Genomic DNA, 26042 nt, shown 5'->3' with positions numbered 1-26042 from the left:
CCCTGGCAGACATCATGAATCAATGGCCACCCTACCCTACCCCTGGCAGACATCACTAATCAATGGCCACCCTTCCCTTCCCCAGACACAGACATCACTAGTCAGTAGCCTCCCTCCTGACCAGGTACTGATGCAGCCCCTGATGTTCCCACTTAGCACCCAAGCAGCCACACTCGACTTGCAAAAAGGCTCAAAGATTCTGGCTGGGTGCAGTGGCTCACACCTGTAATCCCAGCAATTTGGGAGGCCGAGGTGGGTGGATCACTTGAGGTCAGGAGTTCAAGACCAGCCTTGCCAATATGGTGAAACCCCATCTCTACTAAAAATACAAAAATTAGCTGTGCGTGGTGGTGCACACCTGTAATCCCAGCTACTCGGGAGGCTGAGGCAGGAGAATTGCTTGAACCCAGGAGGCGGAGGTTGCAGTGAGCTGACACCGAGCCACTGCACTCCACACTCCAGCCTGGGTGACAGAGTAAGACTGTCTCAAAATAAATAAATAAATAAATAAATAAATAATAATAATAATAATAATAATAATAAAAAGAAGGGCAAGGCACGGTGTCTCACACCTGTAATCCCAGCACTTTGGGAGGCTGAGGTGGGCTGATCGCCTGAGGTCAGGAGTTCAAGACCAGCCTGATCAACATGGAAAAACCCGTCTCTACTAAAAAATACAAAAAATTAGCTGGGCATGGTGGTGCATGCCTGTAATCCCAGCTACTTGGGAGGCTGAGTTAGGAGAATCGCTTGAACCCAGGAGGCAGAGGTTGCGGTGAGCTGAGATCACACCATTGCACTCCAGCCTGGGCAACAAGAGCAAACTCTGTCTCAAAAAAAAAAAAAAAAAAAAAGAAAAAGAAAAAGGCTCCAGGGATTCTGAGCTCACATGAGGTGTAAAGGTTCTCAGATCCAGAAAGAAACCAGCCTACCACCACCACCTCCCACTCCGTTCCTGGATCCTCTTTAAACGTTTCTCTTTCTGAAGCAATGAAAACAGTTCTTCAGGTGGCATCTTAATGACTTAAGCCGAGAAACCTGCCTGGGCCCCAGTGCAGCTGCTGGGGGTAGGGGTGGGGCGGGGAGGTCTGGGTGAAGTGGGAGGAGACTTAGTGTGGGGGCATTCTGAGAAAGTCGAAGCTCAGGGATTGGAGTCCCAGTGGGTGATGATTTTGTAGGTCGGAGGACTGACAGCTCGAAAAAACTTACCAGGGCTCATGCAGCAAGTGGAGGGAAGGGTGGAAGCCAGACCCAACCCTCCCCCGTCTCTTAGCACCCCTGTTGTGGGATGATTTCCAGGAAGCCTGGCCAGAGGCAGGGGATGCGTTCTCTGCTGGGGATCCCTCCCTGAGAACTCCCCTTCCTGAGGGCTTGGCATCCCAGATTTCACAGGCAAGGAAAGTAATGCTTGGGCTGGTGTGACTTGGACAAGCCACTTCCTCAAATAAAGTCACTAGCAGATGCGATAATGAATGAATACTATAATCAACAAAGCAATTGGCAAAAGAGCAAAAGGTGTCTTGTCAGTTTCCCTTTGTCCTTCTTTCCTTCCTTCCTTCCCTCTTTCCTTCCTTCCTTCCTCCCTCCCTTCCTCTCTTTCTTTCCTTCCTTCCTTCCTTCCTTCCTTCCTTCCTTCCTTCCTTCCTTCCTTCCTTCCTTCCTTTCTTTCTTTCTTTCTTTCTTTCCTTCCTTCCTTCCTTCCTTCCTTCCTTCCTTTTCTTTCTTTTTCTTTCTTTCTTTTTCTTTCTTTCTTTCGTTCTTTCTTTCTCTCTCTCTCTTTCTTTCTCTCTTTCTTTCTTTCTTGACGGGGTTTCACTCTGTCACCTAGGCTAGAGTGCAATGGTGCGATCTCAGCTCACTGCAACTTCTGCCTCCTGGGTTCAAGTGATTCTTGTGCCTCAGCCTCCCAAGTAGCTGGGGTTATAGGCACCCGCCACCATACCCAGCTAATTTTTGTATTTTTAGGAGAGACGAGGTTTCACCATGTTGGCCCGGCTGGTCTCAAACTCTTGGCCTCAAGTGATCTGCCTAAAGGGCTGGGATTACAGGCATGAGCCCCCGCGCCCGGCCGACTCATGAGTTTTTTGTTTTGTTTTTGAGACGGAGTCTTGCTCTGTCACCCAGGCTGGAGTGCAATGGCGCGATCTCCGCTCACTGCAACCTCCGCCTCCTGGGTTCAAGCGATTCTCCTGCCTCAGCCTCTCGAGTAGCTGGGACTACATGACTCATCAGTTTTGATAAATGCGTTCATGAGTTGTTTACCGGGCTCCACAGTAGGCTTCCCGACACTGTGGCCTGTGGGGAGGGCCAGGGACACCTACCTCTCATGATGGCCAGGCTACGGAGCTTGCGCAGTGCCTCAGGGGCTGCTGGGCTGTGGAGCAGGGTCAGTGCATAGGTAGTCAGGGCACAGCTGTAGGGGTCCGTGGCCAGGGGTGCAGCAGACTCCAGGAAGTGCCTCGCTTTGTCAATGGAGCCTCTCTCCTCCTGCAGGGTGGGGTGGGAAGGCGAACCCTGGGAGGCTGCTCTGCCCCATCCCACCCACCACCCACTGGCTTCTAAGGCGTCCCTGGGGAGAGCTCTGGATGACTCACAGCCCCTTGCTTTGCACCCTTCTGTGGCTCTCACTGCCTGCAGACCCAATTTTCAAAACCCCATCTCCTTTCTTTTCTTTCTTGCTTTTTTTTTTTTTTTTAAATAGGCTAGGCACAGTGTAATCCCAGTGCTTTGGGAGGCCAAGGTGGGTGGATCACCTGAGGTCAGGAGTTTGAGACCACCCTGGCCAACATGGTGAAACTCCATCTCTACTAAAAATACAAAAATTAGCTGGGCGTGGTGGCGTGTGCCTGTAATCCCAGCTACTTGGGAGGTTGAGGTAGGAGAATTGCTTAAACCATGGAGTTGGAGGTTGCAGTGAGCCAATATCGCGCCACTGCACTCCAGCCTGGCAACAGAGTGAGACTGCCTCGAAAAAACAATACAGACAGCATCTCACTCTGCTGCCCAGGCTGGAGTGCAGTGGCATGATCATAGCTCACTGAAGCCTTCAACTCCTGGGCTCAAGCGACCCTCTCGCCTTGACCTCCCCAGTAACTGGGACTACAGATGCACATCAGCAGCTCAGCTAACGTTTTATTTTTTGTAGAGATGGAGTCTCACTATGTTGCCCAGGCTGGTCTCCTAAGACCTCCACAGCCCAAGCCCTCCCCAGCCTCCAGGCCTGGTCACCTCCTTAGAGAAGCCCACCAGCCGTGCTCATGCCCTCCCTAGAATATGATCTGTTGGAAGACAGGGACCAAGTCCAGAATCTGATGGTTTTGTTTCAGAGAAGCTGCCCAAGTACATGGCAAATGAGCACAGTGATACTCTAGGGGAAGCAGGTAGAGCCCTGGCCACCATGTCCCACCCAGCCCCATGGAGCCAAAGTGTTCTGGTGAGCCCGATAGCTACGGTCATGTGCAGTTGAGCTCACACCTCTAGTCTTTCGGAACTGTCCTGGTCATAGAAAGAATGTTTCCAGATCAGCTTTAGCTCATCCGTTAAAGACCAGCCTGACAAACGTGGTGAAACTGCATCTCTACTAAGGTGTGACACTGAGATGCACCTCGGGGGGCATGTGCCCGGGATGAACCGGGCTGACTAGCCAGACCCTAGGACTGGCACTCACAAGTCCATTGCCTGGGGGTGGGGGAAGGCTGGACATCCCTATGCCAGGGGCAGGAACAGTGACATGGGAGCCACCCCAGGCCACGTGGGCCAGGATGGGTCTCAAGGATGCTGTGGAGACCACACCCAGCAGGGATGGACCTGGCCCGGCCCCAGCTGTGCAGAACCTCCCCTGTTTACAGACAAGCGATGCAACAGAACTCTAAGGGGTCAAGGTCATTTGCTAGGTGCCCCCTAGCTCATCTGATTCCAGCACAGGTATAGTGGGTTGAATCGTGGTCCGCCAAAAAAGATACATTCCCTGGAACCTGTAAATGTTGACTTATTTAGGAAATGGGTCTTTGCAGATGTAATTATGAGTCTTGAGATGAGAGCACCTTGGATTAGGGTGGCCTCAAATCCAATGACAAGTATCTTTTTAAAAATTTTTTTGGCTGGGCGCGGTGGCTCATGCTTGTAATCCCAGCACTTTGGGAGGCCGAGGCGGGTGGATCACGAGGTCAGGAGATAGAGACCATCCTGGCTACCATGGTGAAACCCCATCTTTACTAAAATTACAAAAAATTAGCTGGGCGTGGTGGCAGGCGCCTGTAGTCCCAGCTACTTGAGAGGCTGAGGCAGGAGAATGGTGTGAACCTGGGAGGCGGAGCTTGCAGTGAGCCAAGATTGCACCACTGTACTCCAGCCTGGGCGACAGAGCGAGACTCCATCTCAAAAAAAAAAAAAAAAAAATCTCTACTAAAAATACAAAAACAGCCAGGCATGGTGGCACATGTAATCCCAGCTACTTGGGATGCTGAGGCTGGAGAATCCTTGAATCCAGGAGGCAGAGGTTGCAGTGAGCCGAGATCGCGCCATTGCACTCCAGCCTAGGCAATAAGAGCGAAACTTCATCTCAAAAAACAAATTTGTATGAGAGACAGAGGTTTCGCTACATCACCCAGGCTGGAGTGTAGTGGCTGTTCACAGGCACAGTCGCACTGATGATCAGCACGGAAGTTTTTGTTTGTTTGTTTTTGAGACGGAGTCTCATTCTGTCACCCAGGCTGCAGTGCAGTGGTGCAATCTTAACTCACTGCAACTTCCACCTCCCAGGTTCAAGTGATTTTCCTGCCTCAGCCTCCCGAGTAGTTGGGATTATAGGCACGTGCCATGATGCCTAGCTGATTTTTGTATTTTTAGTAGAGATGGGGGTTTGCCACATTGGCCAGGCTGGTCTTGAACTCCTGGACCCATGTGATCCGCCCACCTCAGCCTCCCAAAGTGCTGGGATTAGAGGCGTGAGCCACTGTGCTTGTCCTCCAGTGACAAGCACCTTTAATTTTTTTTTTTTTTTTTTTAAATCAGAGACAGGTCTCACTATGTTGCCCAGGCTGAAGTGCAGTGGCTGTTCATTGGCACGATCTCACTACTACTATCAGCACAGGAGTCTTGACCTGCTCCATTTGTGACCTGGGCCAGTTCACCTCTCTTTAGGCAACCTGGTGGTCCCCTGCTCTCAAGAGGTCACCACACTGATGCTGAACTTAGTGCAGACACTTGATCGGTGCAGTGCACTATAGCCCAGAACTCCTGGGTCAAGCGATCCTCCTGCCTCAGCCTCCTGAGTGGCCAGGACTACAGCAATGCCCCACTGCACCTGGCAACAGCGTTGTTTAAGAGATGAGAAGGGGAGAAGACGAGAAGGGAAGAAGACATGCAGACAGAGGCAGGGGCTAGAGTGATGCAGCCACAAGCCAAAGAATGCCTGGAGCCCCTGGAACCTGGAGGCAGCAAAGAAAGTTCCTCCCTTAGAGCCTGCAGAGGGAGCAAGGGCCTGCCAATGCCTTGATTTCGCACTTCTGGTCTTCAAAGCAATGAGAATGTATTTCTGTTGTTTTAAGCCACCCAGTTTGTGGCAGTTTATTATGGCAGCCACAGGAAATGAAGACAGCAGGTTTTGCCTCCTTTGGGGAATGATCTAAGACAGGGGTCCCCAACCTCCAGGTCACAGACTGATACCAGTTGGTAGCCTGTTAGGAAGGGGCTGCACAGCAGGAGGTGAGTGACAGGTGAGCCAGCAAAGCTTCATCTGTATTTACAGACGCTCCCCATCGCTTGTATTACCACCTGAGCTCCACCTCCCATCAGATCAGCAGTGGCATTAGATTCTCATGGGAGCATGAACCCTATTGTGAACTGTGAGCATGTGAGGGATCTAGGTTGCAGACTCCTTTTTTCTTTTTTCTTTTTTTTTGAGACAGAGTCTCACTCAGTTGCCCAGGCTGGAGTGCAGTGACACGAGCTTGGCTCACTGCAACCTCTGCCTCTTAGGTTCAAGTGATTCTCCTGCCTCAGCCTCCCAAGTAGCTGGGACTACAGGCGTGCACCACTGTGCCGGCTAACTTTTGTATCTTTAGTAGAGACAGGGTTTTGTCATGTTGGCCAGGCTGGTCTTGAACTCCTGACTTCAAGTGATCTGCCTGCCTTGGCCTCCCAAAGTGCTGGGATTATAGGTGTGAACCACTGCACCCAGCTGGTTGCACACTCCTTATGAGAATCTAATGCCTGATGATCTGTCACTGTCTCCCATCACTCCCAGAAGGGACAGTCTAGTTGCAGGAAAACAAGCTCAGGGCTCCCACTGATTCTATATTATGGTGAGTTGTATAATTATTTCATTATATATTATAATGTAATAATAATAGAAATAAAGTGCACAATAAATGTAATGCTCTTGAATCATCCCAAAACTAGCCCCTCTTCCCCAGGCCATGGAACAATTGTCTTCCACAAAACTGGTCCCTGGTGCCAAAAAGTTTGGGTACTGCTGATCTAAGAGACCAGAATCCAGAAGACTGGAGAGAATCAACTGCTGCCCTGTGGGGAAGGTCTTCAAATTCAGAAGAGAAATAGGTTGGAAGGATCTGGAGAAGGCAGAAAAAGATTCTTGGGAGAAGTGAAGTGACCTCAAGGGACGGGAAGGAGGTGGAGGGCCTGTTGAGTACTCATTGAAGACATAAGGGAGGGCCGGGCATGAGGGTGGCTCATGCCTGTAATCCCAGTCCTTTGGGAGGCCAAGGCAGGAGGATTACCTGAGGTCAGGAGTTTGAGACCAAACCGGCCAACATGGTGGAACCTGGGTCTCTACTAAAAATACAAAAATTAGCCAGATGCAGTGGCACATACCTGTAGTCCCAGCTACTCAGGAGTCTGAAGCTGCTTTGCCATGGATCCCACCCTGCAAGGGGACTCACAGACCTCACCCCAAGCCAAAGAGAATCACTTGAACCCGGGAGGCAGAGGTTGCAGTGAGGTGGGAAAAAAAAAAGCCTCACCTCAAGATATGTGTCATAAAAGTGCACATATCTTGTTGTCCATAGTGATATGGACAACGAGAAGATTGGAAAGCTTCCAGGAAGGGAACAAACCAGATACAAAGGATAGTACTCAGAATGACAATCGACTTCTTGACGGAACACTGGGAACTAGGAGATGATAGAATATCATCAATTATTCTACAAAAAAGCAATTTCCAACCTGGAATTCTATACCCAGCCCAACTATCATACAGGGGCAGAATAAGAATATTTGCAGACATGCCAGGTCTCAAAAAATGTGCCTCCCAATACACTTCCTTAGTAAAGGAGGGTAGCAATTGTGCAGCATCCTGGGTGCTGTCCATTCCAACTAGAGTGGGGGTCAAGGGCTCTGGCAGGGAAGTTTCCAGAAAAATGCATTTGGGAGGTGACATATTTGACCACTTCCATGGGAGATGTGGGGGATGAATTTGAGGTATGGGGGGGTGTCATGGAATACCTGTGATCTTCCTCAGAATTCATATGTTGAAGCTCTAACTCCTGATATGATGGTATTAGGAGTTGGGGACCTTTGAGAGATAATTCGGTTTAGATTGAGGTCATGAGGATGGGGCCTCCATAGTAACAGGATTAGTGTCTTTATATGAAGAGGAAAAGCACTAGAGCTCTCTCTCTCTACATGCACACACTAGGGAAACACCACGTGAACACACAGTGAGAAGGTGGTAGTCAACAAACCAGGAAGAGAGCCCTCACCAAGAACCAAATCTACCTGCGCCTTGGTCTTGGACTTTCCAGCCTCTAGAACTGTGAGAAATAAATGCCTTTTGTGGAAGCCATTTACTCCTTGGTATTTTGTTTCTGCAGCCCAAGCTAAGATAGGGAGTTAGGAATTCAGCATAAGAATTTGGTCAGGGGAGAACCAATTCAGCCTATAACACAGGGCAAGGAGCCCTCTGGACATTGTGCATTGTGGGGGTCTTATGTCACAGCAAACCCTAGACCCACCAGTTGTCTGGATTGTGAGACCAAGAATCCTGAGCAGTGCCCAAACTCATAATTTATCGTCAGAGATTGTAGAATTGATGTAGGTATTAGGGAGGGCAGATTCTTCTCACCTGGGGCTGAGATCCATCATGGTAGCCTTCTCTGCAGAGACTGTGCCATCCCCCACCCCAGGAACGCCTCATAGAAGAGACTATGGCCCTCAAGTGTCTTGGGCCATCTAAGCCCCATCCAGTCCCACTGTCTCTGAATATCCTAACCCCTTCCCCGCAAAAACATGCATGAGTCCAACATTTTGTAGGGTTCCCTGAAGCCAACCCTTGGGTCACTGGCCAGGAACCTGAACTAGCCTGAAATGATTCTCTGAAGGAGGTCTGGGGGCTGGACGGTCATGGGAGGCCTTGTACTCAGGGAACCTCCCCAGCCCCCAACACGTGCCCGATTTCCCCCTAGTAGCATGGGAATCTCTCTCTCCTCTGCTCAGATTACAAGAAACTGGATAGAATGTGACCATTGTTGATGAAAAGCATGAAAAAGCCTCAACAGTGAGCAGAAGGAGGGCAAGGAGGAAGAAATCAACCCTGGCATAAAGGAGGGAACCTCTCACTTGCTCCTCCAGTACCCAGCCCCAAGTCTCCCCAAACCCCTTCTGTACTCACCTCTGAGGCTGTGCCTGTTTCCAGGAGAGCAACCGCCACGTAGGCTGTCAGCGGGACAGTGCCGTGGATCCCACCCTGCAAGGGGACTCACAGGCCTCACCCCAAGCCAAAGGAGATGGTCCACTTCCCCCCACTTGCTCCAGGCAGCTCCAAGGAGTAGGAACAGGCAGGTCAGGTCTGGGGCTCCAGGAGGAGGTGAGAGGCCCCGGAAGGAGGCTCGAGAGGCCACTCACCTGGATGTCCTTGTTCAGGACCCTGCCCACGGCTGGGAAGGAGCCATCAGCCTGCTGCTGTTGGATGATCCAGCTCTTGGAGGCAGTCAGCTCCCGGGGGTCCACGAAGATAAAGCTGCGAGCCTGTGCGAAGGACTTCAGAACAAAGGCCGTGAGCCTGAAAGAGAACAGGACGTCGCCTGAGGGGCTGCAGAATGGTCAGCCCCCACGTGCTGCCTGAGGGATTGCCGCAAGCTCCCTGTACCACCCCGGCCTCCATTTCCTCATCTATAAGATGGGAGGGGTCCAGTCTATCCCCACAGGGCTGTCAGAGTGCAGGAGGGGGCACATTGCCCAGCACTCGGTAGGGCCTGAAAATGGAGCTCTCTCCTTCCTGCCTGGACCTCTACCCTAGTGGCATTCATATCTGCTCCTCACTCAGCACTCAAGGCCCTTCTGTGAGCTGGTCTAGCCCTGCCTGTCCTGCCAGGGGAGGAAGACCCTTCTGGTTGCCGACCTCACAGCCATTTCCTGCTCGGTTCTTGCCAAAAGGCCCCTGATGTCATTCAGGGGCCAGCAGCCATGTGCCTTGGAGATCTGTGCTCCTCTATGGCCCCAGCCAGCCACAGTCATAGGCATTCCAGTTACTGGGCCTGGGAATGGCTTTGGAATGGGTGTGTGATGCAACGCTGGGGGCAGCTGCAGCCATTTTGCCACCATGAGGGGCACAGCCATGTGCCAAGGGAGGGAATACCCGGGGATGGAAGGAAAAAAACGAGCCCCAGTGCACTATGGGGCTGCTGAATCAGCCAACTGTAGAGCCTCCCCAGTCCTGCGGGGCGAGCTGATGTTCAGAATTGCTCTTCAGCCCATTTTCTGTTACTTGCAGCCAAAAACATCTCTGCTCTGTGGCCTGTCCCTCATCCACCCCATCTCCCTTGCCCTGCTTTTGCAGTTGCCACCCTGAGTAAGAGCTGGCAAGGCCAGGGAATGAATGTGTGAACAAATGAAGGAGAGAAGCACAAGACGGAAGCCAGGAGGCCATGAGGGATGAAAACCAGAATTGTTAGCAGAGGAAACTTTGCAAATTCAGGATCAAAGAATCAGCTGTCTTCAAAATCAAGTGGCTCTAGGCTCTGTTTATATGAATCACAAAAACAGGACACATTAGCTGCCCACCGGCCTGCCTCCCTCCACGTCCAGCGAATTTTTAAATTTTTTATAGAGATGGGGTCTTACTATGTTGCCCAGGTTGTTCTCGAATTCCTGGGCTCCAGCGATCCTCCCACCATGGCCTCCCAAAGTGGTGGGATTATAGGCATGAGCCACCATGCTCACTGCAGCCTCTGCCTCTCAGGTTCAAGCAATTCTGGGACTACAGCCTCCTGAGTAGCTGGGATTGCCACCATGCTCAGCTAATATTTTTGTATTTTTAGTAGAGATAGGGTTTCACCATGTTGGCCAGACTGATCTCAAACTCCTGACCTCAAGTGATCCTCCCACCTCGGCTTCCCAAAGTGCTGGGACTCAGGAGTTCAAGACCAGCCTGACTGACACGGTGAAACCCCATTTCCACTAAAAAAAAAAAAAAAAAAAAAAAATTAGCCAGGCATGGTGGTGGGTGCCTGTAATCCCAGCTACTTGGGAGGCTGAGGCAAGAGAATTGCTTGATCCCAGGAGGCAGTGGTTGCAGTGACCCGAGATCGTGCCACTACACTCTAGCCTGGGTGTCAGAGTGAGACCCTGTCTCAGACAAAAAAGAATAAATAAATAAATAGATAAAATAAAATAAAATAGACCCAAAGCTCGTCCAGGCCACTCTCCCTCTCAGGTACCTCAAATGCATCCTCTTCTTTCTACTCCCATGTTCCCTGGATCAACCAGGACACCCCATGGCTCCCAGGCCCATCCCCACCCCATCACCAGCTATGCACACTGCAACCAGGGGGAAGTTCCATGCATTTTGTGCATGGCAGGGACAGGAGGCAAGGACAGAACCAAGCCAGCTGTGTGCTGGGAATTGTGGAATTCCCATGGTCCAGCATACTGTGCTCTCTGCTTTTCCACTGTAAAACGCAAACAGGATAAATGTTATCTAGTGATAAAAAGAAATGAGCTCTCAGCTGGACTCGGTGGCTCATACTTGTAATCCCAGCACCTTGGGAGGCTGAAGTAGGAGGATCAGTTGAGGCCAGGAGTTTGAAATCAGCCTGGGCAACATAGCCAGACCCTGTCGTTCATTAACAAACAAACAAATAAATAAATAAATAGTGACTGTGTGAGTGAATCCTAATGTAGATTATGAACAATAGTTCATAACGTTTTAATGCCGGTCCATCAATTATAACAAATGCAGCACACTAATACAAGATGCCTATCACAGGGGAAACTGTGTATGGGTGGTCGAGGTATATGGGAACTCTACTCTATTTACTCAATTTTTCTGGAAACCTAGAACTCTTCTAAAACGTAAGATCTGGCTGGGCACGGTGGCTTACGCCTGTAATCCTAGCACTTTGGGAGGCCAAGGCGGGTGGATCATGAGGTCAGAAGATTGAGACCATCCTGGCTAACACATTGAAACCCCGTCTCTACTAAAAATACAAAAAATTAGCCAGGCGTGGTGGCGGGCGCCTGTAGTCCCAGCTACTCGGGAGGCTGAGGCAGGAGAATGGCGTGAACCCGGGAGGCGGAGCTTGCAGTGAGCCAAGATCGCGCCACTGCACTCCAGCCTGGGCGACAGAGCGAGACTCCATCTTAAAAAAAAAAAAAAAGGTAAGATCTATGGCCGGGTGAGGTACCTCCTGCCTACAGTCTTTGGGAGGCAGAGGTGGAGGATCGGTTGAGGCCAGGAGCTCAAGACCAGCCTGGGCAACACAGCAAGACCTGGTCCTACCGAAATTCAAAAAAATTAGCTGGACATGGTGGTGCACGCCTGTGGTTCCAGCTGCTTGAGGGGCTGAGACGGGAGAATTGCTTGAGCCCGGGAAGTCAAGGCTGCAGTGAGCCTTGATCGTGCCACTGCACTCCAGCCTGGGAAACAGAGTGAGAGCTTGTCTCAAAAAAAAAAAAAAAAAAAAAGTTAATTAAAATAAATAATAAAAACTAAAGTCTAATGACTATCTGTTATCTGAAATGCTTGGAACCAGAAGTGCTTCAGATTTTGAATTTGGATTTTGGAATATTTGCATTTATAGGAATCCCTTGGTATCTGTGGGGGACTGGTTCCAGGACCCCCATGGATACCAAAATCCACTGATGCTCTGAATCCCTGATATATGAGGGTGTAGTAGTTGCATATAACTGACACACATCCTCCCATGAACTTTATTTTTTATTTTTATTATTTTATTTTATTTTATTGTTTGAGACGGAGTCTCGCTCCGTCGCCCAGGCTGGAGTGCAGTGGCCGGATCTCAGCTCACTGCAAGCTCTGCCTCCCGGGTTTTACGCCATTCTCCTGCCTCAGCCTCCCAAGTAGCTGGGACTACAGGCGCCCGCCACCACGCCCGGTTAATTTTTGTATTTTTTGTAGTAGAGACAGGGGTTTCACTGCAGCAGCTGCAGGATGGTCTTGATCTCCTGACCTCGCGGATCTGCCTGCCTCAGCCTCCCAAAGTGCTGGGATTACAGGCTTGAGCCACCGCTGCCTGGCCTTTTATTTATATATATATATATATATATTTTTTTTTTTTGAGACAGAGTCTCTCGCTTCGTCGTACTTCAGGCTGGAGTGCAGTATGGATCTTGGCTCACTGCAAGCTCCGCCTCCCGGTTCATGCCATTCTCCTGCTCCTCAGCTCGAGAAGCTGGGACTACAGGCGCCCGCCACCTCGCCCGGCTAGTTTTTTTGTATTTTTTAGTAGAGACGGGGTTTCACCGTGTCAGCCAGGATGGTCTCGATCTCCTGACCTCGTGATCCGCCCGTCTTGGCCTCCCAAAGTGCTGGGATTACAGGCTTGAGCCACCGCGCCCGGCCTTATTTTTATATTTGAGATACAGTCTCACCCTGTCACCCAGGCTGGAGTGCAGTAGCGCAATCTCGGCTCACTGCAACCTCTGCCTCAGAGTTCAAGCAATTCTCCTGCCTCAGTCTCTCGAGTAGTTGGGATTAGAGGCGCCTGCCACCATGCCCAGCTAATTTTAGTATTTTGAGTAGAGACGGGGTTTCACCATGTTGGCCAGGCTGGTCTTGAACTCCTGACCTCAGGTGATCCGCCCACCTTGGCCTCTCAAAGTGCTGGGATTCCAGGCGTGAGCCACTGTGCCCGGCCCCTCCCGTGTACTTTAAATCATGTGTTGGTTACTTTGAACACCTAATACAATGCCCACACGTCACTTCATTTGCATGAATTCAATATTCTACTCAGCATGCAACAAATTCAACTTTTCGTTTTTGGAACTTTGTGGAATTTTTAAACTTTTTTTTTTTTAAGAGATGTGTAGGGAGAACCCCTGAAACTATTGCTACGGAATAAAAGATGAAATGCTCCTGATTATTGTAAATACAAAACTGCATGCAGGATTGTGTAAAGACAATGCCAGGTTGGACTGCCAGAATGAGCCAACAGCACGTGATGTGCTTCCCCCTGCAGAGAGCCTATGAATGGACGTGCAGTCAGGGGGGTTTCACATCACCAAGATTCCTGTCCCAGAAAAGCAGATGTTCATAGCTCTGGGAATGGAATGCGACCCTCGTGGAGAGCCTATAAATGGATGCATGGGAGGGCGCCTGTCCATATGGATAAGATAGGGCTATAAACGCCCTCATCTTGCTGCAGCTCTTCTAGGCCTCTTTAGGGTTAAGGTATACTCCCTTCTGAGAATTTCTGGTCTAACCGGTTGTCTAACTTCACGTCCTGTTTTTGTGAATTATTTTTAACCAGCTTTTGCTGCAACTGTTTCTGCTGTTCCTGTTTTAAGGCTCTGTTAGAAATGACTGATGCACACACTATATTGTCAATTCTTATCTGTGTACACTGTACTTCTGCATACAGAAGTTATGTTAAAGAATTACTTCATCCCCATGTGACCATCTCACCTCATAATCAAATGACCCTAAATCCCTCACTAACCTACCCCCGCCCTCACTAAACTTAATAATAAATGCTGGCATATCCAGTGCATTGTTGGCACCGCGGGACCAGAAGGTGGTGATCCCCCCTGGACCCAGCTTTCACTATCTTGTGTGTGGCTATTATTTCTCAACCTGCCAATTAACCTGGGAGCAAAGAGAAAGCACCGTTGCATTGCGGACTGTTGGCCAGTTCCCGCAATAGAGATGGAGTTTTGCTCTGTCACCCAGGTTGGAGCGCAGTGGCACAATCATAGCTCACTGCAGCCTTGAACTTCTGGGCTCAAGTGATCCTCCTACCTCAAGCTCCCCAGTAGTTGGGACTAAGGCACGTACCACCACATCCAGCTCATTTTTAACATTTTTGCAGAGATGAGGTTTTGCCATGTTTCCCAGGCTGGCTGCCGACTCCTAGCCTCAAAGAATCTTCCCGCTTTAGCTTCCCCAAAGTGCTGGGATGACAGGCATAAGCCACCACACCCGGACTCTTTTTTTTTTTTCTGAATAGTTTCAATCTGTGGTTGATTGAATCCTGTGGAACTTACAGATACTGTATACTTGGGCATCCCAAATCCAAAAAATCTGAAATGCTCCAATGAACGTTTCCCTTGAGCATCAGGTTGGCACTAAAAGCATCTCGAAGCCCGGGCACAGTGGCTCACACCTGTTATCCCAGCACTTTGGGAGGCCAAAGCAGATGGATCACTGGAGGTCAGGAGTTCGAGAACAGCCTGGTCAACATGGCAAAACCTTGTCTCTACTAAAAATACAAAAATTATATAGGCGTGGTGATGGGCGCCTGTAATCTCAGCTACTCGGGAGGCTGAGGTGGAAGAATTGCTTGAACCCAGAAGGCGGAGGTTGCAGTGAGCTGAGATCGAGCCACGGCACTCCAGCCCGTTCAACAGGGCAAGACTCTGTCTCTAGTAATAATAATAATAATAATAATGATAATAATAATAATAATGTTTTGGATGTTGGAGCAGTTCGAACTTTGGATTTTCCCATTTGGGATGCTCAACCCATCCCAAATGTTGAATCACGCATGTGATTCAACACATGCATGCACACACATGGCCCACCAGGAGACACAGATCTTGATCCTGCTCTGCTCCCAGCCCTCTAACAGCATTCTGTTCCACACAGCACTAAATCCAGACTCCTGCTCTGATCAACCTGGCCTTGCCCCTCCCTCTTCCCTCGTGCCAGGTCACCAACCTCCTGGCCCTGTGCTGCTCCAGCCACACCAGCCTCCCTTCTGTGGCCCAACCTCGTCAAGCTGGGTCCTGCCTCAGGGCCTTTGCAATGGCTGTTCCCTCTGCCTGGAATGCTGTTCCCTTGGATTTTCATGGCTCCTCCCTCATATCCTCCAGGAGACCTTTCCTGACCATCCCATATAACTACCCTGCTCCATCACTCTCTACTTCTTTGTTTTATAGATACAAAATTATACACCTATTATAGTCATTTTAATGTATATCCACAAATGCCTTAATACTCCTCCTTTCAAGAGATGGAGGCCCGAATCTCTTCATGTGTAGATGGGGTGTACTTAGCAACTCACTACTAAAGAATAGAATGTGGGCCAGGCACAGTGGCTCACACCTGTAGTCCCAGCACTTTGGGAGGCTGAGGTGGGCAGATCACCTGAGGTCAGGAGTTCGAGACCAGTCTGGGCAACATGGTGAAACCCTGTCTCTATTAAAAATACAAAAATTAGCCAGGTGTGGTGGCAGGTGCCTATAATCCCAGCTACTCAGGAGGCTGAAGCAGGAGAATTGCTTGAACCTAGGAGGTGGAGGTTGCAGTGAGCTGAGACTGTACCACCGAACTCCAGCTTGGGTGATAGGGTGAGACTCCATCTCAAAAAAAGAAAACAAACAAAAAAAGGAATAGAATAGAATGAGGCAGAAGTGACAGCCTGACTTGTAAGACCAAGTAACAAAAGGCACTGTGGCATCCTTCTCGCTTTCTCTCTTGAATTGCTCACTGTGAGAGGAAGCTGGCCGCCATGTTGTAAGAACACTCAAGTAGCCCCTATGGAGAAGTCCACATGGTGAGCAACTGAGGCCTCCTGCCAACAGCCATGTGAGGGAGTTAATTTGGAAACAAATCTTCCAGCCCCAGTTGAGCCTTCAGATGAAGGCAGCAACAGCCAACACCTTGACTGCAACCCCAACAAACATCCCCAGGCAGAAACACCCAGCTAAGCTGCTCCTTAATTCCATAAGAATTAGTACATAATAAATAGAGATAATACATGTTTGTTGTTTTAAATGGCTACATTTAGGGGTCACTTGTTACACAGCAGTGGATAACTATTGCATCTTGCATAGGGCCTTGCATTATCAGTTGTCAGCAAGGCAGGGCCCTGGGACTAGAGCTGGGACAGTGTGGATGAGCTGCTGGGGCTGGGGGATGCTGGGTGTGTCACCAACCCTGGGCCCCTCTGGAGCTGGGTAAGTGATGCTGCCCATGGCAGGAAGTAATCAGCCACATGTCCCCGCTCCCTGGGTTCTGGCACTGCAACTGTGCAGTGGACACTCCGTTGGACTAAAAACAGGGCAGTTTCCATGCTCACAGCTGCTGTCGGCACTACCAGGGTGGCAATCTCTAAGGAGGAGTCTGGCGATGGGCACAGAAGTTGGAAGGTCACCCACAGTCTCAGGTGAACCCCATGATGATGCCAAGAACTGCAGTAGCCTGAGGATCCCAGGAAAACAAGATCCAGGTGTGCCCGGCCTCCTAGGGACCCTCCCTGCCCTGATCACCTTCCTGCAGTTACCACAGAAACAAGATCCCAGGCTTCTCCTGCAGACAGCACACACCAGCCTCGAGGCACTGGTCTGGCCTCTGACCCCTTTGCCCTGCCATCTCCTCCTGCTCTAGTCACCGCTATTCCTGGGTCCTGGGAGCTTGAGGAAGCCCAGGGCATCCAGGGCTCACTCCCAAGGGGCCAGAGAGCAGGGCATGGGGTCCTGCTCACCATGGTAACAACAGCAGAAAGAGGAACAGTTACAATCACCAGCTCTGCACTGGCCCCAAGCCCCAAGCCCCAGCCTCCGTCCCTGGAGCTGGGACCACCACAGTCTTTACTTCCCAGCTGTGTTCCCTGTCATCCGGGGATCAGGCGCCAAGTGATCTGGCCACACTGCATTGGATGTGGGGCTGTGGCGTTGGGCGGGGAGCCTCAGAGGCCGTGCCCGGGGCGGTGGGGACTCACCACATGCTCCCCGATGCGTCCCGCTCCCCAAACGCGCTGTAGGAGCCATCCTGGCGCTTGTAGGTCAGCTGGCGCTGGTAGCCTGCGGGGCAAGCACAGAGGACCCTGTCCTGTTGAGTGGCCTGGCCCAGGCCCACCCCGGGGACCTACACCGCTCTGCCACCCCCCACCCCGGACCTCCGAAGCCACACCACATGTAGGCTCCCTGGAATTGCCTCGAATCACATCTGGAGTCCTTGAAACTGCCATACACCCACATATGGGGTCCCTGAAACTTCCCCATACCACATGTGGGGTTCTTGAAACTGGGCTCACTGAAACTGCCCCATGTCACATCTGGGGTCCCTGAAAGTGACCCACACCACATCTGGGGTTCTTGAAACTGTCTCATACCACATCTGGAGTCCGTGGAACTGCTCCACACCACATCTGGGGGTGACATATAGAGCCAGTGGACCGTAGGGTCTGGACAGAAAGCTGGGGACGGGGGCCCTCCAAGTGTGCAATGATGAGTTTGGACTCAAACTGCTCCACACCACATCTGGGGTTCTTGAAACTGCCCCACATCACATCTGGGGTCCCTGAAACTGCTCCACACCACATCTGGGGTCCCTGAAACTGCCCCACACCACATCTGGGGTTCTTGAAACTGTCTCATACCACATCTGGAGTCCCTGGAACTGCTCCACACTACACCTGAGGTCACTGAAACTGCCCCACACCACATCTGGGGTCCCTGAAACTGCTCCACACATCTGGGGTTCTTGAAACTGCCCCACACCACATCTGGGGTCCCTGAAACTACACACCACATCCGGGGTACCTAAAACTGCCCCACACCACATCTAGGATCCCTGAAACTGCTCCACACCACATTCGGGGTTCTTGAAACTGCCCCACACCACATCTGGGGTCCTTGAAACTGCCCTATACCACATCGGGGGTCCCTGAAACTGCTCCACACCACACTGGGGATCCTTGGAACTACCTCATACCACATCTGAGGTCCCTGAAACGGCCTCACACCACATCTAGGGTGGCTGTAACCTCCAACTCATTCGTCTCGTTTACTGACATGGCCCCTTTGTGACTACTGGTCACACACTGGCCTTCAGTCACTCCCAGGAGGTCAGCGAAACCACCATCTTGGGGCAGCACCCTCTGTCCCCAGGTGTCGGGGCTGCTCCACCTGCTGGGACAGGAGCTTGGGAAGCTCAGAGAACTGGAGGTGCTGGGGGCAGGGAATGGAGCAGGGAACGAGGGGGTATGGCGAGAGGCCGGTGGGCCACAAAGGCCTCCAAGGCTGGGCTGGGAGTGTGGCTTTCCTGCGAGGGCACAGTGAGCCACGGGTGGCGTGTGAGTAGCAGAAGAGTGTGAGGAGACATATAGAGCCAGTGGACCATAGGGTCTGGACAGAAAGGTGGGGACGGGGGCCCTCCAAGTGTGCAATGATGAGTTTGGACCCAGTGGTGGCGACAGAGGTGGGGAGCCTTCCTGGGGTGAAGGCAGAGCTACTCAGACAGACATGGGCTGTGAGGGAAAGAAGGACGAATCTGAGGGCACCACGCTGTGTGGCCTGAGCCTCAGGAAGGACAGGGCTGTGTCCACAGAGACAGGACAGGTGACAAAAGGCATTCTGTATGGGGTGGGTCCTCCCAAATTCACATCCACTTAGAACCCAAAAATGGGACTTTACTGGAAATAAAGATCTTAACAGATATAATTAAGGTTCGGATCTCCAGATGAGAGCATCTTGGATTTATTTACGGTAGGACCTAAATCCAATGACAGGTGTCCTTGTCCTTAAAAAGAGAGGCTGAGCGCCGTGGCTTGCACCTGGAATCCCAGCACTTTGAGAGGCCGAGGTGAGAGGATCACTCGAGGCCGGGAGTTCAAGACCAGCCTGGACAACATAGTGGAACCTCATCTTTACAAAGAATTGACTGAGCATGGTGGTGCACATCTGTAGTCCCAGCTACTCAGGAGGCTGAGGTGGGAGGTTGGCTTGAGCCCAGGAGTTCAACTATGCAGTGAGCTATGATTGCACCACTGCACTCCAGCCTAGGTGACAGAGTAAGACCCTGGCTCTAAAAAAAAAAAAAAAAAAAAAAGAAAAAGAAAAAGGAAAGAAAGAAAAGAAAAGAAAAGAAAGGAAATTAGTCACAGAGGTGACAGCCATGCAATCGTGGAGGCACAGAGCAGGCTGATCGGTCTATAAGCCAAGGAACACCTGGAGCCAGCAGAAGCCAGTAGAGAGGCCTGGGACAGAGTCTCCCTCAGAGCCACCAGAAGGAACCAGCTCCGCGGACCTTTATTTTGGACTTTTGGGCTCCACAACTATAAGGAGATGACACATTTCTGTCGTTCTAAGTCACCCAGTTTGTGGCATTTTATTATGGCGATTTTAGGAAATGAACACAAGTGGGTTTGGGGGCAAGATGGAGGGGGTTGATTTGGGGTTTGTCGAATCTGGACGGCGAGTTGGTTGGATGCACACAGGGTCTGGTTGTCCTGTGGAGGTACAGGCTGTTATTCACGAGGAGGGCTCATTCGACTCTGGGTGGTGTTTAAGGACCTGAGCCTGGATGGATCCACCACGGTGTGCCTGGCCCTGGGTCCACCTCCCAGACTCTCACAAGAGCTAATCTGAGCCCCCAGGACCTGGCCTCAGTGGACTCGGTCTTCCTAGCTGTCCATGATCAGCCTTCATGATGCCAGACTTTCAGCCTGGAGCAACCCCTGACTGTTTCTTCTTTCTTCTTTCTTATTTTTTTACAGTTGGGGTCTCACTCGGTCACCCTAGCTGGAGTGCAGTGGCACAATCACAGTTCACTGCAGCCTCCAACTTCTGGGCTCAAGCAATCCTCCTGCCTCAGCCTCCTGAGCAGCTGGGACTACAGGTGCATGCCACCACGTCTGGCTAATATGTTTTTATTTTTTGTAGAGACCGGGGTCTTGCTTTGTTGCCCAGCCTGGTCTCAAATTCCTGGGCTCAAGTGATCCTCCTGCCTCAGCCTCCCAAAGTGTTGGGATTACAGGCATCAGCCACTGTGCCTGGCCTTCTTTTTTCTTTTCTAAATGTTATTTTTAATAATGCTGTTATATTCTTGTTGTAAAAAAAAAACGTACACTTTAAAAAGATGCTGTTCCTCTCCCTGTATCTGAACAGCACCATTCATTCAGAATCTCATCCTAACAGCCAGAGACATCTAGGCTCCTGCTGACAGTGACCAGATCAGGGCCACCCTGAATGGCCTCTTTTGCCCACTTCCTCCTCATCGCTGTGCCTGGTGTGTGGGCCGCCTCCAGCGTGGTCTTCTCCACTGAAGGCTGAACCTGACTCCCCTGCTCCCATCTCGACCGGGCAGTTTTTCCCCAATACCTTGTACTAGGTAGTCGGTGGTCTCTCTCTCCACCTCAGGGCTGAGCTGCTGGGTTTTCTGAAGATACTTCAAGACAAAGATGTTGGGAGCAAAGTGGATCATGTTCTGCTCTCCACAGCCAAAGGGCAGCCGCAGGAGGTTGCTGAGGTGGTTCAGGGTTGGCCCCATGACGTCCCCTGGTGGGAAGGAGAAGAGAGTTGAGTTGGGAGCTGTCCCAGCTCAGTAGAGAACAGGGACAGCTTTACCCAGGGATGGGAGACTGCGTGTGTCACCCAGTCAGCCACCCAACTGCCCTTTGGGACTGACACCCTCTGCCTGCTCAGACCAGCTGGTGTACTGGCTTTGGTGACAATTTTACACACCTTCTTCTGTGTTCTTTAGTTTTAACTTAGGCTTTTTTTCTCTAGCTTTTCATTCTGTTCAATGCTTTTTCCCTCACTGGCTTTTAAAATGGGTGCATTGAAGGCTGTACATTGGTCTCTAAGTACAACTTTGGCTGCATCCCACAAATATCAGTATGTCTATACAATCATTCTCATTCCATTCTAAATAGTCTTCCTAAAATATTCCTTTTTTTTTTTTTTTTTTTTTTGAGATGGAGTCTCACTATGTCACCCAGGCTGGAATGCAGTGGCACAACCCCAGCTCACTGCAACCTCCGCCTCTCAGGTTCAAGCAACTCTCCTGCCTCAGCCTCCTGAGTAGCTGGGACTACAGGCATGTGTCACCACACTCAGCTAATTTTTATTTTATTTTTTTAGTAGAGACAGGGTTTCATCATGTTGGCCAGGTTGGTCTCGAACTCCTGACCTCAGATGACCCACATGCTTCTGCCTCCCAAAGTGCCAGGATTACAGGCATGATCCACTGTGCCTGGCCCTAAAATATTCTTTCTAAAATATTCAGATTTTTTCTTTAACCAAGAGCACTTCGATTTTTAAAAAAGTTTCTAGATGTATGGAGTTGGAGGTGCATTTTTGAAAGTTTTCTCTCTTTAAAAAAAATTCTGATTCTCCCATCCCCTTGACATTCTGTATTCCTCTTCTTGGTTTCCTTGTCTCAAAGATTGCTGATGGCCGGGCGCGGTGGCTCAAGCCTGTAATCCCAGCACTTTGGGAGGCCGAGATGGGCGGATCACGAGGTCAGGAGATCGAGACCATCCTGGCGAACACCGTGAAACCCCATCTCTACTAAAAAATACAAAAAACTAGCCGGGCGAGGTGGCGGGCGCCTGTAGTCCCAGCTACTCGGGAGGCTGAGGCAGGAGAATGGCGTGAACCCGGGAGGCGGAGCTTGCAGTGAGCTGAGATCCCGCCACTGCACTCCAGCCCGGGCTACAGAGCGAGACTCCGTCTCAAAAAAAAAAAAAAAAAAAAAAGATTGCTGATGGACCCCCTGGGACTCCCAGTGTCCCCTGAACACACCTACTCTCCTATTTTATTTTATTTTATGTATTTTATTTTTAGATGGAATCTCGCTCTGTCACCAGGCTGGACTGCAGTGGCATGATCTCGGCTCACTGCAACCTCCGCCTCCCAGGTTCAAGCGATTCTTCTGCTTCAGCCTCCCGAGTAGCTGGGGTTACAGGCTTGTGCCACCATGCCCAGCTAATTTTTGTATTTTTAGTAGAGACGGGGTTTCATCATGTTGGTCAGGATGGTCTCGACCTCTTGACCTCGTTATCCACCTGCCTCGGCCTCCCAAAGTGCTGGGATTACAGGCGTGAGCCACCACACCTGGCCCCTTCTTTCCTTCTTTAGCATCTCCGCATGTCTCGCTGAGGCTGCCATTGCCCCTGCAGCCTCCCCTTGTGGCACAAACAGCCTGGCTACTTTCTCATCACCATGCTCTAGGCTACCCAGCTTCTTCTCCACCTGCTGTATCACTGAAGGCACTGGCGCACGGATCCCAGCCGTCACCTCCTCTCCATTCCTGCCTCTCTGCTTCTTCTCCTATCTCCCTCAATCCCATCTTAGTCACTCAGCCCCGCATCCACTCTGACTTGCTCTCGTGCCTCAGGAATTGTAAACTCGAAATTCCTCTGATCTGGCCACAACCGCCTACCTGCCTGGGTACCAGGGCCTCTGCCCTCTGATGTCAGAGAGAGCCTCAACACCCTCATTTGGGCCCATCCATCTCCTTCTGGCCTCTCGCCCTCTCCTCCCTGGCTCAGGCCCACCCCAAACTCTCACCACCCTTCTGCCCGACTCCCAGCACTGGATCAATCACACAATCACACTTTCCCCTCCAGCACCTGGGCTACTAGAGGCATCCTGATATGGTTTGGCTGTGTCGCCAACCAAATCTCATCTTGAATTGTAGCTCCCATAATTCACACGTGTCGTGGGAGGGACCTGGTGGGAACTAATTGAATTATGGGGGCGGTTTTCCCATACTGTTCTCGTGGTAGTGAAGAAGTCTCACGAGATCTGATGGTTTTATAAGGGGAAACCCCTTTCACTTGGTTCTCATTCTCTCATTCTCCCTCTGGCCATGTAAGATGTGCCTTTCGCCTTCCGCCATGATTGTGAGGCCTCCCCAGTCACGTGAAACTGAAAGTCAATTAAACCTCTTTTTCTTTATAAATTACCCATTCTTGGGTATGTCTTTATCAGCAGCATGAAAACAGAGTAACACACATCCCAACCCTACAGACCCCCTAAGGCTGCTTCTGATGTCCCTAGTCAGAGCCTCTCACCTCTACTTGGCAACTGCTCCAGACGCCTACCCCATCACCAAGACCCCCAAGGCCTCCATCCTGCACTCCACATCTGGCTGACTTCATCAGGCATTTGTGTTTTCTTGGAGCTTGTCCTTGGCCCACTTCCCTCACAGGGCTCACTGCAGGTTCTTAGGGGTCACCCCACCCTGACTTCTGCATAAGGCTTAAACTCGGGGGCTCTGGATCTGCCATCTCATCTGGACTAGGAGTCCCTCAAGGGTGGGGTTGGAGTCAGCTCTTGGGCTGCCTCAATGCCCAGCACATGGATGGGCATAGAGAAGGCACTGGAAGCTGCTTTTCAGGTGAGTGGGTGTATGGGTGGACACCCCAAGACACAGGTCCCCAGCAAAGCCCAGCTTGAGACTAAGCCTGGAGTCTCAACCTTGGCTCTTGCCACCTGACCTCCCCAAGCCAGGCTGTGGGACAGACGCACCGATGATGGAGGCGGCGGCCCGCTCAGACCCAGGGATGGCACCGTGCGGGACCCCCAGGGTGAAGGCCTCACTGTAGCTCTCGTCCACCTCCATCTTCCTCCAGATTCGGAATTCACCCATGGAGCCCCAGCCGGTGGAAAAGCCAATGAACTGGACCTCTGGTGGCCTCGGGAGGGTCCAGGCCACAATGACAGACTCGTTGGACGGCTCTGGACCGTGGCCAACCTGGAAAAAGAAACCAAGGCTGCTGGACACTGGCGGGAAGCAGGCAGTAGGCACTCAGGTGGCAGTGACACCAACTTTGTAGCCAGGGTCAGAGGCCTTAGCCACACTCACGGTGCAAGGAAGGGTCTTTGAGGAATCAGAGGTGAGAAAAACCAGAGGTTACCCCATCCATTAAACAGCCGACAGAAACATAAGGCATGACATCTGCAGGTTCTGAAGTCACTGGGCTCCTTGGAACCTCTGGACCTTTGCACATGTTATTGCTCTGCCTGGAGAACATACTCTGCTCTCATTTTGCCCAGCGAACTATTCATACTTCAAAACCTACTTTGGTTATGTTCTTCCTCTAGGAAGCTGTATTAGCTTCCTCTGTTAGGAAGCTGTGTTAGCTTCTATATCTTTTTTGCTTGGCCCAGAAAACACGCCCCAACCCCCATTTCACTTGCTCATGTCCATTCTTCTTTTCTCCCTGACCACCTGCCTCCTCTCTGCTCCCAGATCCCTGGGTGCTTCCTCTGCCACAGCTCTTGCTACATGTTTTTTTGGTAAGCGACTCTAGACTGAGAACAACTTGAGGTGGTGCCCTGTGTTTCCTTTGCTTCTCCCAACCCCCCATCTGAGCCTGGCACAGAACAGGAAGTAGCTAATACTGGAGGAACATGAGGTTTCTGCACAAGCCCCAGGGAGTCCTGCTGTATACCTGGATACGGCCACCATGCCAGCTGATCCAGAATGTTCTGAATTCATCCCAGGAGAGGATCTTGGCCGTGTGTGCACTGGCCACGGGCTCTCCCATCTTGCTGGTGGAGATCCATGACCTGGTGTTCTGATGCCCCCCCAGGACGATCTCGATCATGCCTGCTGTGTCCTGGGGCCCAGAAGACAAGGCCACACGGGCATCATTGTGAGCTCGCACAGCCACATCAAAGCGGGTGAGGTGCAGTGGCCGCTGCACATACTGGAACTCATACTTGTTGGGGGTGGAGATGTGGACTCTCTCTGGATGGAGGAAAGGAGATGGGGAGTTGAGAGGGCACCTGGAGGCATCCCATTTTCCCTGATGGTACCTAGAGGTGAGCACCAGGACCACAAGGAGTGGGTCTCACTGTGACTCGGCACACATGGTGGAACGGTGTCGGCCTAACAATGAGCAAGACTCCTATCTCTACAAAAATGTTTTTAAATTAGCAGTGGCATGTATCTGTCATCCCAGCTACTTGGGAGGCCAAGGCAGGAGGATTGCTTGAGCCTAGGAGTTCAAGGCTGCAGTGAGCCATGATCGCACCATTGCATTCCAGCCTGGGTTACTCTCTCTCTAAAAACAAGCAAGACTCTCTCTAAAGCAAGATCCTCTCTAAAAAAACAAAAAGATAAGATGCTCAGGGATAAATCTGACCAAAGATGAGCAAGGTGCTGAAAATTGAAAAGGCTGAGGAGAGGAACAAAAGAAAACCCAAATCAATGAAAGCTAGACCATGTTCATGGACTATCATGAACATGTGAGTTCTTCCCCAGATGGTTCTACAGATTCAAAGCAATCCCAATCAAAATCCCAGGAGGCTCTTTTGGAGAAATTGCTAAACGGATTCCAAAATTTATACAGAGATGCAAAGGACCTAGGAGAGCTCAACTTTGGTAAAGAATCCAGCATTTTGGGAGGCTGAGGCAGGTGGACCACCTGAGATCAGGAGTTTGAGACCAGCCTGACCCACATGGTGAAACTCTGTCTCTACTAAAAAGACAACAATTAGTCAGGCGTGGTGGTAGGTGCCTGTAATCCCAGTTAGTCAGGAGGCTGAGACGGGAGAATCACTTGAACCCAGGAGATGAAGGTTGCAGTGAGTCAAGATCTTTTTTTCCTTCTTTTCTTCCTTCTTTCCTTCCTTCCTTCTCTCCTCCCTTCCTTCCTTCTTTTTTCCTTCCTTTCCTTTCCTTTCCTTCCCTTCCTCTTTCTTTTCTCCTTCCTTCCTTCCTTCCTCTCTTCCTTCCTTCTTCCTTGTCTCCCTCCCTCCCTCCCTTCCTTACTTCTTTTCTTGAGACAGAGTATCTCTCTGTCAACCAGGCTGGAGTGCAGAGGTACAAGAAAGGCTCACTGCAACCTCCACCTCCTGGGCTCAAGCAATCCTCCCACTTCCACCTC

General features: G+C 50.9%; 1 protein-coding gene across 4 annotated transcripts in view; it reads right to left on the bottom strand.

Annotated features, from left to right (window-relative positions):
• Positions 1–26042, bottom strand: part of CPAMD8 (C3 and PZP like alpha-2-macroglobulin domain containing 8) — a 118237-nt gene that overhangs the window by 11619 nt on the left and 80576 nt on the right. For all 4 annotated transcript variants that reach the window (XR_004180354.1, XM_031659787.1, XM_021930849.2 and 1 more), the window contains exons 24-30: positions 24603–24901; positions 23677–23902; positions 20521–20697; positions 17139–17220; positions 8863–9019; positions 8630–8704; positions 2322–2487 (exon numbers count right to left, since the gene is read on the bottom strand). Coding sequence is in view for 3 of the 4 variants with exons in the window: in XM_031659787.1 (XP_031515647.1) it covers positions 2322–2487; positions 8630–8704; positions 8863–9019; positions 17139–17220; positions 20521–20697; positions 23677–23902; positions 24603–24901 (1182 nt within the window). In the remaining variant the exon portion in view is untranslated. The remainder of the gene's footprint in view (positions 1–2321; positions 2488–8629; positions 8705–8862; positions 9020–17138; positions 17221–20520; positions 20698–23676; positions 23903–24602; positions 24902–26042) is intronic.

Source organism: Papio anubis, chromosome 20, assembly GCF_008728515.1.
Source record: "Papio anubis isolate 15944 chromosome 20, Panubis1.0, whole genome shotgun sequence".
NCBI lineage: Eukaryota > Metazoa > Chordata > Mammalia > Primates > Cercopithecidae > Papio > Papio anubis.
Note: the sequence above shows the minus strand (reverse complement) of the source record. Positions and strands in the feature narration are given on the sequence as shown.